At 43.0% G+C, this 13,137-nt stretch overlaps 1 protein-coding gene across 1 annotated transcript in view; it reads right to left on the bottom strand.

Annotated features, from left to right (window-relative positions):
- Nucleotides 1-631: 631 nt before the first annotated feature.
- The window catches only part of alg6 (ALG6 alpha-1,3-glucosyltransferase), a 57,426-nt gene continuing 44,920 nt past the window's right edge, over nt 632-13,137 (bottom strand). The window contains exon 14 of the mRNA XM_061883689.1: nt 632-1,249. Coding sequence (XP_061739673.1) covers nt 1,052-1,249 — 198 coding nt within the window. The 3' untranslated portion in view covers nt 632-1,051. The remainder of the gene's footprint in view (nt 1,250-13,137) is intronic.

The following is a 13,137-nucleotide window of genomic DNA, read 5'->3' as shown; positions in this document are numbered from 1 at the left end:
TGTGTAATGTTCCAATTCAGGACGTGTTTATTTTGTCTATAGAATGTGCCGCGGCGGGCTTCACGGTGGAAGAGGGGTTAGTGCGTCTGCCTCACAATACGAAGATCCTGCAGTCCTGGGTTCAATCCCAGGCTCGGGATCTTTCTTTGTGGAGTTTGCATGTTCTCCCCGTGAATGCGTGGGTTCCCTCCGGGTACTTCGGCTTCCTCCCACTTCCAAAGACATGCACCTGGGGATAGGTTGATTGGCAACACTAAATTGGCCCTAGTGTGTGAATGTGAGTGTGAATGTTGTCTGTCTATCTGTGTTGGCCCTGCGATGAGGTGGCGACTTGTCCAGGGTGTACGCCGCCGTCCGCCCGATTGTAGCTGAGATAGGCGCCAGCGCCCCCCGCGACCCCAAAAGGGAATAAGCGGTAGAAAATGGATGGATGGATGTGCCGCGGCCCAAGTTGTGAGCCGCAAATGGGCCCTGGACCGCACGTTGGACACCCCTGCTTTAAAATAAATTTTTGGTGGAATGCCACCACAGTAGGGTGCCAGTAACGACAAAGGAGAAAAGTGTGATTGTAACCATAGAATGAGAAAACCAACTAGTAATGACATATAAAAAGTACAAGTAGAGCTGCTCATTTAGAAAAAAACTTGCTTTTAGAGCACAAGCAACTGCATGATCTTTAATGTGTCGTCAAATTGTATGCACAGTTGCATTGAAAGTACTAAAACCTCATTGTAAATCCTTGTATTATTATTCACTAAAACTAATGAAATATTTCAACAAGAGTGTTTGTTTTTAATTTGAACGTTTTTTACATTTTGAAAAGACATGAATACAATGAGAGTCCAGTTCAACTATAAATCATCATTATCGCATTGTTAAAAAATTAGCTTAATTAAGAAAAAACTGTTGGAACTGATAAAGAGTATGGACTGACAGTGAGCTCAAGGTGTGGTGCATAGTGATGAATGACACACCTTTGTTTTGTGCATCATTACGGCTCCCCTGAATCAAAAGTCCAAATGTGTGTGTGTGTTTGTGTTACCTGCTGGAATTATTTGTTCTTCTTCTGTCTCTTTCTGCTCGGTAAAGTGTTGAACTGGATGACATTGAAGTAGATAAACATTCCCAAGAATTGCACGAAAGCAAACGTCGACACCAGGACAGGAAACAAGTCGGGCAGATGAAGCGGCGTGTCGAATGTTACGTTGGCAGCGCTCAAACCCGCCATGGCCGTGACACTGATGTAGAACTGGAAGGCAAACAGAGGGGAAAGTAGAAAAAGGAGCATACGGTTTATCTAAAAGTGTTCAACAAACGTTTTTTTGTTGTTTTTTTTTACACTTATGTTGATAATCTCACTTTTCCATCAAAAAAGCAGCATTCAGTACTCGAAGAAGAAGCAAAAATACACGTTAAGTCAGATGTCAGAATTTGTTTAGGGCTGTCAAAATTAACGTGTCAAATTATTCCTCTCTCATCATTAATCAGATTAAAAAAACTCAAAGCAATTTTACTCTCTGAAGCGCAAAATGACTCAAAAATCCCCGAAGCCTCCCTGGCAACACATTTTGCCCAAATATTGTTAGTGTCGTGGATTAATTTCTATTAAAAGTGCCCGTGAGAGACATGCGGTAGAAAATAAATGGATGGATATTAATCGTAATTATTTGAACTTAATCCACACCAACCCTGTTTAATTTGATTAAAAATAATTATATGTTCCAACAAGTCTCAAAGCTGATAACCATCCATCCATCCTTTTTCTACTGCTTGTCCCATTCGGGGTCGTGGGGGGTGCCGGAGCCTATATCAGCTGCACATGGGTGGAAGGCGGCGTACGCCCCGGACAAATCGCCACCTCATCACATGGCCAACACAGGTAGACAGACCACATTCACACACTAGGGACCATTTAGTGATATGTATAGCTAGAAACGGGAAATGAACAAATAGATAAATAAGAGTCTAGAGAGGATAATAATATAACAACTGTTTTTGTGTCAACATTGTCACAGTCAGTACATGACATGTAAGAGGAGGGCGGGTCGATCCATAAATTAGTGGTGTTGACACAAAGGGTAGTACTCCTATATTAGTGGTGTCCAAAATGTGGCCCGGGGGCCATTTGAGGCCCGGAACTCGGTTTTTATCGGCCCGCCTCACATTCTATAGACCAGTGGTTATTGTGTATTATTGACTTCTGACAGTTAAAATGTATTAGTATCAACTGATCTCACTCATATATGATTGGTATCGGAATCGGCAGCATAAAACCCTGATCTGAACATCACTATTAATGAGCATTTTACATTTTTGAAAAACATTATAAAAGGGTCCATAAGTGTCCAAACCCAATACAATCACATCTAGTTTTTAAATGTTAGCTGTTTGAGACAGCTAACATTTAGGTGTCTCAAACAGGTGACTCCCACAAAAGCAATCTTGTCAATCTTTGACATTGTTTATTTTTTTTCTGCAACATGCTGTGGGACGTAGAGGGAAGAACATTGAGTGACAAGTGCGTAAGGTCTGAATACAGAGGCTACTGTAGTTAATAAAAATACGCTACAAACTTAAAATGGTTTATATTATGCAGAACCCACATTTCAAGAGAACCATCCGTCATTTATTGGCAGTTCTATGTAACGAAATATTTTTGATGTAAAAGCAAAGTAAGCCAAAGCCTTCAATATCTTTCTTGGTGTATGTGACGAACTGCCTCATACGTTCAGGCGTTTCTGTTTAAGTTAACCTCCTCAGTGCGCCTCAGTATCAGTAAACCAAGTAGGAACAACCACTAACAGTATCACAAGGACCGTCACCTGATCAATAAGATCTATGACTGCTGGCAGGACGGGATGCCTCTTAGGTCTACAGCTTTTGTGCTTGATATGTACTGTACAGTGGGGCAAAAAAGTATTTAGTCAGCCACCGATTGTGCAAGTTCTCCCACTTAAAATGATGACAGAGGTCTGTAATTTTCATCATAGGTACAGTTGGGATCAAAATTATTCAACCCCCGCACAAGTTTGGTGTTTTAGCAAGTTGGACATTTATTCCGTATTTTTTTTTTATAATCATATCAAATAAAGATGTGTCAAATAGACAAATGCAACTTAAATTGGAACACTGTATTTTACAAAATACCAAAAAAGGACATTTTTCTTAATATCTCATTGACAAAATGATTCAACCCCCTAGTTACATGCATCTTTAGTACTTAGTAGAACACCCTTTGGCAGTAATTACATCCTTCAAACGTGATACATAACGGGACTCAAGCTTCTTGCAACAATCTACAGGTATTTTAGCCCATTCCTCTTGGGCAAAGGCCTCCAGTTCATTCATATTCTTGGGCTTGTGTGCTGCAACTGCCTTCTTCAAGTCCCACCACAGGTTTTCTATAGGATTTAGGTCTGGCGACTGTGAAGGCCACTCCAGAGTCTTCCAGCCCTTCTTCTGCAACCACTCTGATGTTGATTTTTTGGCGGTATGCTTGGGATCGTTGTCCTGTTGGAAGGTCCAACGTCTCCCAAGCCTCAGCTTCGTCACTGACTTCATGACATTTGCAGCTAATATATCCTGGTAGGAAATAGAATTCATAATGCTTTGAACACGCTGGAGATTCCCGGTACCTGAGGCAGAGAAACAGCCCCAGAGCATGATTGACCCCCCACCATGCTTAACAGTAGGAAAGGTGTTCTTCTCTTTGTAAGCTTAATTTTTTCTCCTCCAGACATAACGTTGATTCATAGGCCCAAAGAGTTCCACTTTTGTCTCATCACTCCATAGAACAGTTTCCCAAAACCTTTGGGGTTTGTCCAGATGATTTTTGGCATACTGGAGTCTATTTTTCTTGTCCCTGGTAGTCAGAAGTGGGGTGCGCCTGGGAGTTCTGGCATGGAGGCCTTCATCTCGTAGTGCGCGCCTTATTGTCTGGGACGAAACCTGCATTCCCCCCTCTGCAATGTCCTGTTGTAGTTCCTCAGCTGTTACCCGGGGGTTTTTCACCACTGTACGCTTCAAATATCAGACAGCAGTTGCACACAGCATCCTCTTTCTACCACGCCCAGGTAGTGTTTCCACTGTGCCTTTAGCTTTAAACTTGCGAATTATGCTCCCAACTGTGTCTCTTGGAATGTGTAATGTCTTTGCTATTTTCTTATATCCATATCCTTTCTTATGAAGAGAAATTACCTCCTCTCTTGACTTCTTTGACCACTCCCTGGACTTCACCATGTTGCAAATACACCATTGACCATCTACAAGAAGCTGAGCGTCACAGTCTTTTTCAATCAGTTTAATTGTTGCTCGTTATGGTTCTAATTACATCTAAAGGTGTTTTCATCACCTGATTAAAAAGACCTTATTCAAATTCTGTTCTTAAGAGTTATGATCTTCAAGGGGTTGAATAATTTTGTCAATGAGACATTAAGAGAAATGACACTGTTTGGTATGTTATAAAATATAATGTTGTAATTCAAGTTGCATTTGTCTATTTAATGCATCTTTATTTGATATGACTATAAACAAAATACGGAATAAATGTCCAACTTGCTAAAACACCAAAATTGTGTGGGGGTTGAATAATTTTGATCACAACTGTACACTTCAACTGTGAGAGACACTGATGGAAGGAAGTTTTGGCTCAAAATCTCACGATACATGGCCCCATTCATTCTTTCCTTAACACAGATCGATCGTCCTGTCCTCTTAGCAGAAAAACAGCCCCAAAGCATGATGTTTCCACCCCCATGCTTCACAGTAGGTATGGTATTCTTGGGATGCAACTAAGTATTCTTCTTCCTCCAAACACGACGAATTAAGTTTATACCAAAATGGATACATGGATGATACAGCAGAGGATTGGGAGAATGTCATGTGGTCAGATGAAACCAAAATATAACTTTTTGGTATAAACTCAACTCGTGGTGTTTGGAGGAAGAAGAATACTGAGTTGCATCCCAAGAACACCACACCTACTGTGAACCATGGGGGTGGAAACATCATGCTTGGGGGCTGTTTTCCTGCTAAGGGGACAGGACGATTGATCCGTGTTAAGGAAAGAATGAATGGGGCCATGTATCGTGATATTTTGAGCCAAAACCTCCTTTCATCAGTGAAAGCTTTGAATGGTTGACCAAATACTTATTTTCCACCATAATTTACAAATAAATTCTTTAAAATTCCTACAATGTGAATTCTTGGATTTTTTTTCACATTCTGTCTCTCACAGTTGAAGTGTACCTATGATGAAAATTACAGACCTCTGTCATCATTTTAAGTGGGAGAACTTGCACAATCGGTGGCTGACTAAATACTTGTTTGCCCCACTGTAGGTTTTCTTTAACTGGCTTAACTGCAACACTCTCTTGTTGATCTCTAGATATTGCTCCACAGTGGCATCACTTTTTTTTTACTCATAAGAACATTCTTAAACCTCTGAAGAACATCAAGGCTTGTTTTATAAAACCGCTCTCTGAATTGCACATCTGTTGTATTGTAACTTTTTATTTCAGACATGTTTAAGAACAAAAAAAGGGAACCCCCCTGTCTGTGCCTAATCCATTCCATATTTTGATTCCACATACTGATTAACTACTAAAGGTTATAAGTGGGGATGTGGTGAACTGAATGTAAACCAAATGCATGTGTTGTTTACCTGGCAAGTGTTGTTACTCTTTTGGAAAAGGGGTACAAAATTATGAAGAAAATCATTATTATGCTTTAAAGAGAATGTATAAATAGATAATATGCAGGGCATAAATATAAAGCGCAAACTGAAATCCACACATGTACATCTATTTACCATATTTAGAATCACTGCAAATAAACAAATAAAGACTTGGAAAGAGACCGTAGCACCTAAAAGACAATCCTGGACAACAGCCCTGGACTAAATATTAGAAATGGAAATAATAACATTTAGTATTCGAGAAAAAAATCCAGATGATGTCTCTAATATAGTCATTTATGTAGATGATAGTATATAAATAGAATGTAGCTCAATATTGCATGTGTGTATGTGTATATTAAGTTAAAGTAAAGTCACACACACACTAGGTGTGGTGAAATTTGTCCTCTGCATTTGACCCATTCCCTTGTTGGACCAGTGGGCAGCAGCGGTGCCACGCCCGGGAATCATTTTTAGTGATTTAACCCCCAATTCCAACCCTTGATGCTGAGTGACAAGCAGGGAGGTAATGGGTCCCATTTTTATAGTCTTTGGTATGACTTGGCCAGGGTTTGAACTCACAACCTACCGATCTCAGGGCGGACACTCTAACCACTAGGCCACTGAGTAGGCTATGATATATATATATACACACATATATACACACTGTATGTATGTATGTGTATACATATATATATATATATATATATATATATATATATATATATATATATATATATATATATATATATATCCATCCAACCATCCATCATCTTCCGCTTATCCGAGGTCGGGTCGCGGGGGCAGCAGCCTAAGCAGGGAAACCCAGACTTGCCTCTCACCAGCCACTTCGTCTAGCTCTTCCCGGGGGATTCCGAGGCGTTCCCAGGCCAGCCGGGAGACATAGTCTTCCCAACGTGTCCTGGGTCTTCCCCGTGGCCTCCTACCGGCTGGACGTGCCCTAAATACCTCCCTAGGGAGGCGTTCGGGGGGCATCCTGACCAGATGCCCGAGCCACCTCATCTGGCTCCTCTTGATGGGGAGGAGCAGCGGCTTTACTTTGAGTTCCTCCCGGATGACAGAGCTTCTCACCCTATCTCTAAGGGAGAGCCCCGCCACCCGGCGGAGGAAACTCATTTCGGCCGCTTGTACCCGTGATCTTATCCTTTCGGTCATGACCCAAAGCTCATGACCATAGGTGAGGATGGGAACGTAGATCGATCGGTAAATTGAGAGCTTTGCCTTCCGGCTCAGCTCCTTCTTCCCCACAACGGATCGATACAACATTCGCATTACTGAAGACGCCGCACCGATCCGCCTGTCGAACTCACGATTCACTCTTCCCCCACTCGTGAACAAGACTCCTAGGTACTTGAACTCCTCCACTTGGCCCCAACCCGGAAATGGCACTCCACCCTTTTCCGGGCGAGAACCATGGACTCGGACTTGGAGGTGCTGATTCTAATCCCGGTCGCTTCACACTCGGCTGCGAACCGATCCAGCGAGAGCTGTAGATCCCGGCCAGATGAAGCCACCAGGACCACATCATCTGCAAAAAGCAGAGACCTAATCCCGCGGCCACCAAACTGGAACCCCTCAACGTCTTGGCTGCGCCTATAAATTCTGTCCATAAAAGTTATGAACAGAATCGGTGACAAAGGACAGCCTTGGCGGAGTCCAACCCTCACTGGAAACGTGTCCGACTTACTGCCAGCAATGCAGACCAAGCTCTGACACTGATCATACAGGGAGCGGACCGCCACAATAAGACAGTCCGGTACCCCATACTCTCTGAGCACTCCCCACAGGACTTCCCGAGGGACACGGTCGAATGCCTTCTCCAAGTCCACAAAGCACATGTAGACTGGTTGGGCAAACTCCCATGCACCCTCAAGAACCCTGCCGAGAGTATAGAGCTGGTCCACAGTTCCACGACCAAGACGAAAACCACACTGTTCCTTCTGGATCCGAGGTTCGACTATCCGGTGTAGCCTCCTCTCCAGTACACCTGAATAAACCTTACCGGGAAGGCTGAGGAGTGTGATCCCATGATAGTTGGAACACACCCTCCGGTCCCCCTTCTTAAAGAGAGGGACCACCACCCCGGTCTGCCAATCCAGAGGTACCGCCCCCGATGTCCACGCGATGCTGCAGAGTCTTGTCAACCAAGACAGCCCCACAGCATCCAGAGCCTTAGGAACTCCGGGTGGATCTCATCTACCCCCGGGGCCTTGCCGCCGAGGAGCTTTATGACTACCTCAGCAACCTCATCCCCAGAAATAGGAGAGCCCACCACAGATTCCCCAGGCACCGCTTCCTCAAAGGAAGACGTGTTGGTTGGATTGAGGAGGTCTTCAAAGTATTCCTTCCGCCGATCCACAACATCCGCAGTCGAAGTCAGCAGAACACCATCCGCACCATACACGGTGTTGATAGTGGACTGCTCCCCTTCCTGAGGCGGCGTATGGTGGTCCAGAATCGCTTCGAAGCCGTCCGGAAGTCGTTTTCCATGGCTTCCCCGACCTCTTCCCATGTCCGAGTTTTTGCCTCCGCGACCGCTAAAGCTGCACACCGCTTGGCCCGTCGGTACCCGTCCACTGCCTCCGGAGTCCTATGAGCCAAAAGAACCCGATAGGACTCCTTCTTCAGCTTGACGGCATCCCTCACTGCTGGTGTCCACCAACTGGGATTACGGCCACGACAGGCACCAACAACCTTGCGGCCACAGCTCCAATCAGCTGCCTCGACAATAGAGGTTCGGAACATGGTCCACTCGGACTCAATGTCCCGCACCTCCCTCGTGGCATGTTCAAAGTTCTCCCGGAGGTGTGAATTGAAACTCTCTCTGACAGGAGACTCTGCCAGACGTTCCCAGCAGACCCTCACAATGCGCTTGGGCCTGCCAGGTCCTCCCCCACCATCGCAGCCAACTCACCACCAGGTGGTGATCGGTAGAAAGCTCCGCCCCTCTCTTCACCCGAGTGTCCAAAACATGAGGCCGCAAATCCGATGACACAACTACAAAGTCGATCATGGAACTGTGGCCTAGGGTGTCCTGGTGCCAAGTGCACATATGGACACCCTTATGTTTGAACATGGTGTTTGTTATGGACAATCCGTGACGAGCACAAAAGTCCAATAACAAAACACCACTTGGGTTTAGATCCGGGCGACCATTCTTCCCAATCACACCTCTCCGGGTTTCACTGTCGTTGCCAACATGAGCGTTGAAGTCCCCCAGTAGGACAAGGGAATCACCTGGGGGAGCACTTTCCAGTACTCCCTCGAGTGCACCCAAAAAGGGTGGGTACTCTGAACTGCTGTTTGGTGCGTAAGCACAAACAACAGTCAGGACCCGTCCCCCCACCCGAAGGCGGAGGGAAGCTACCCTCTCGTTCACTGGGTTGAACTCCAACGTGCAGGCTTTGAGCCGGGGGGAAACGAGAATTGCCACCCCAGCCCGTCGCCTCTCACTGCCGGCAACGCCAGAGTGGAAGAGAGTCCAGTCCCTCTCGAGAGAACTGGTTCCAGAGCCCTTGCTCTGCGTCGAGGTGAGTCCGACTATATCCAGCCGGAACTCCTCTACCTAGCGCACTAGCTCTGACTCTTTTCCCCCCCAGTGAGGTGACGTTCCACGTCCCAAGAGCTAGCTTCTGTGGCCGAGGATCGGACCGCCAAGTGCCCGGCCTCTATGGCCCCTCCTATGAGTGGTGAGCCCATTGGAGGGATGACCCATGTTGCCTCTTCGGACTGTGCCCGACCGGGCCCAATGGGGACAGGCCCGGCCACCAGGCGCTCGCCATCGTGCCCCGGTGACCCGCGTCCGGGCAAGGGAAATCTGAGTTCATTTTGTTGTAATTCCATAGAAGTCTTTGAGCTGCTCGTTGTCTGATCACTCACCTAGGACCTGTTTGTCTTGGGAGACCCTACCAGGGGGCATGAAAGCCCCCAGACAACATAGCTCCTAGGATCATTGGGACACGCAAACTCCTCTAAACGGTAAGGTAGCAGCTCAGAGAGGAGATAGGATAGAATTTTGTGTAACTGTGAAATCATTGCAATAAACAATATTTATATACAGCACATATATAAATATATATATATATATACAAAGTATATATATGTATATATATATATTTTTATATATATATATATATTTATATATATATATATATATATATATATATATATATATATATATATATATATATGTGTACTATAAGGATAGGTAAACACGCCATCTGTGTAGGAAGATTTTCTGTATATCTATGCATACCAAAGACTATAAAAATGATACCCATCACCTCCCTGCTTGGCACTCAGCATCAAAAGTTGTAATTGGGGGTTAAATCACCAAAATGATTCCCGGGCGCGGCCACCGCTGTTGCTCACCTCACCCTTCACCTCCCTAAGGGGTGATTAATGGTGATGGGTCAAATACAGAGGATAATTTCACCACACCTAGTGTGTGTGTGACAATCATTGGTACTTTAACTTTAACTTAATAAGAGTATCAAGATGGGAGTGTTTTTTTAGTTTATATATATATATATATATATATATATATATATATATATATATATAAATATATATATATACATATATATATATATATATAGGCCCTGCGATGAGGTGGCGACTTGTCCAGGGTGTACCCCGCCTTCCGCCCGATTGTAGCTGAGATAGGCGCCAGCGCCCCCCGCGACCCCAAAAGGGAATAAGCGGTAGAAAATGGATGGATGGATATATATATATATATACATATATTAGGGCTGGGCAACGATTAAAAATTTTAATCGAAGTTAATCGCACTATTTCTCTGATTAATCGCGATTAACTGCATTGTATACGCAAAGCCCAATAATGAATTCAAAAGTAGTGTGTAGTGCACCTTTATTGGAATATTCTCCCACATGAACAAAAGCGCCAAAACATTTGTTGTGCAAACACAATTTAAATCAGTCCTTGTTAAACAGTAGCAGTTGAATAGCATATTTTATGAAAATCAACTCAAAAAATGTAAATACAAACATTTAAGCTTATTGCCACTGCCAGGGTATTTAAGTTATCCTGTTTGTTATGGAAAATAAATATAATCTACATGCAAATCTCTGAGCCACAATCATAACATCTGAACAGGCAATTTCTGAGGTAACAGCAGAAACATTTTTTTTTTATCAGGGATCTTATGTTTAAAAAACCTATATTATAGGTAGTGGGCTGTTTTAGGGAATTTTTGATCAAATTATCCATAGTAGCAATATTAATAATGTTGTGTTTATTCTGCGTAGTGCACTTAAAATAATTATGACCATATCTAGGAATTGATATGATGGGAATTTTCCGATTGTTTGCTTGGTGCTTTGATAAACTGAACGCATCATATACATGGTACTATATTGTGACGTTATGAGCCAGGGAATAAAAGAACTACCCTACCCAGCATGCAACAGGAGTGACGAGCATGCGCGGTAGCCCGGTATAGGTTGTCGCCATGACGGCATCTTGTATGTTGATATGCACACTCTGAAAGCAAACGTTAAGAACTCAGCCAACACTCCTCGTCTGCATTATTCATGAATAGACAGACAACACATATACTCCGCTGCTTCACAGGCCGCTGGATGTAGCCGGCAAAGTATTCCCATGCTAGCTAGCCGGTCTAGCAAGCACACGTCATTCAGTCCAAAACGGCCCGATCTATCCACATTCAGAATTGTCTGGCGGTCGTAAGTGATCACGGAGTGACCACGCTGTAAGCCAGCCATGAAATTTGCAGAATTGTCCGGTATTTTTGCCAAATGTTCCATCTTTACCAAGAGCCCCTCCACGCCGGGCGACGCCATCTTGTTAAGAAAAGGCGTTAACAAAATAAAAGCATGTAAACAACATACGCAAATGTGCGATAAAATAATTGTCGGCGTTAATAGATTGATGAGTTAACTCATAATTAACGCATTAATTTGCCCACCCCTAATATATATATATATATATAAAAATATATATGACATTCACTAGAATTATTGTTGTTGTTTACTTCTGAAAAAAGGGGCGATGTTAAAGGATAGAATTTTGTGTAACTGTGAAATCATTGCAATAAACAATATTTATATACAGTACATATATATATACACACATATATATATATATATATATATATATTTATATATATATATATATATATGTATATATATATATATACAAAGGTTTTAAATGTTGTTCGCACATACCAATGTTTGAAGTCAACTTTTTCCCTCAGGTTATATTTATTCTGTTGTGTTGTTTCAAGTATCTTGACAAAGTACCCTCTGAAGTAATCAACAGAAGCTGCTAGGGGCATGCTTTACCAGTTTGGCCTTTTGGTGGCTTCTGGGTATGTAGTGGGGGGAATATCTCCATGCTGTCAAAGTTCTGATGAAATGGTTCCTATTTTCTTTGCTCTTGGAGGGCTGTCAACATAAGCTACTGCAACCTTTATGCCTGCAACTGTAATAGTTTGCTTTTGAAAGAGTTTGTTGTTTGTCATCAAGATTTTCCAAAGCAGCACTGTTTTCTTTCTGCAATCTGTTAAGGAGAGCATTTGCCCTAGTAGCTGTTTTGGAGACACCAGTTGAAGCCTCTCCTTTAAAGTTCATTAGCTGTGGCATAAATACATTGGGGTTTGAATAACAGTTTTATAATAATGTCTAGGATAGTGGTGCTCAATAGGCAACCTGCAACATCCATCCATCCATTTTCTACCGCTTATTCCCTTTCGGGGTTGCGATTGTAGCTGAGATAGGCGCCAGCAACCTGCAACATTACACAAATAATGAAACTATAGTTTTACAGAAAAAAAACTTATCAATGGAGGAGATAAAGTCCATTGTAAGCGGTTGAATATCTCAATAAGTAATCTGAAGGGGACCAGGATTAAAATTTCAGTACCTTTCTGTATGTCCTGATCCTGATCATGGGAACGAATCGGAGCTAATATTTGATTTTTTTTTGTTTTTATTGATTGTTGATCCGCTGATGATCTCATCTCAGCTTTGTCTCAGTTTGGGCTGTAATGCTTCATCTAGTAAATCGATTAATTCATTTAGACAAAGGCATTGATTTGTATTTTGTTGCTTCAGTGATTTATTTAATGAGTGAAATACGCTCAAGACCAAAGCTCCAATAGCACGCAAATGAGAGAGCTCCACCTATTGGCGATATAGCTTCCATTGACGACGATGAGGCCTATATGTGCATGTGAGGGCGGGGACAGGGAAGTACAATAAAGATTGGTACCTTAAAGAAAAAAAGAAGAAAGTGGAAAAGAGAGAAGAGGAGGTAAACTGTCAAAGGTTTTACGATCATTTACTTTTCTTATTCTTACCAAATCATATGTGTTATTGTTTACAAAATCAGGAGTAAATCTCCGGATACAGAAAGGCTTTGAGGGCAAAACCCAAATGATTTAGAAAGAAGCCAATAGT

Source organism: Nerophis ophidion, linkage group LG22, assembly GCF_033978795.1.
Source record: "Nerophis ophidion isolate RoL-2023_Sa linkage group LG22, RoL_Noph_v1.0, whole genome shotgun sequence".
Taxonomy (NCBI): Eukaryota; Metazoa; Chordata; class Actinopteri; order Syngnathiformes; family Syngnathidae; genus Nerophis; species Nerophis ophidion.
Note: the sequence above shows the minus strand (reverse complement) of the source record. Positions and strands in the feature narration are given on the sequence as shown.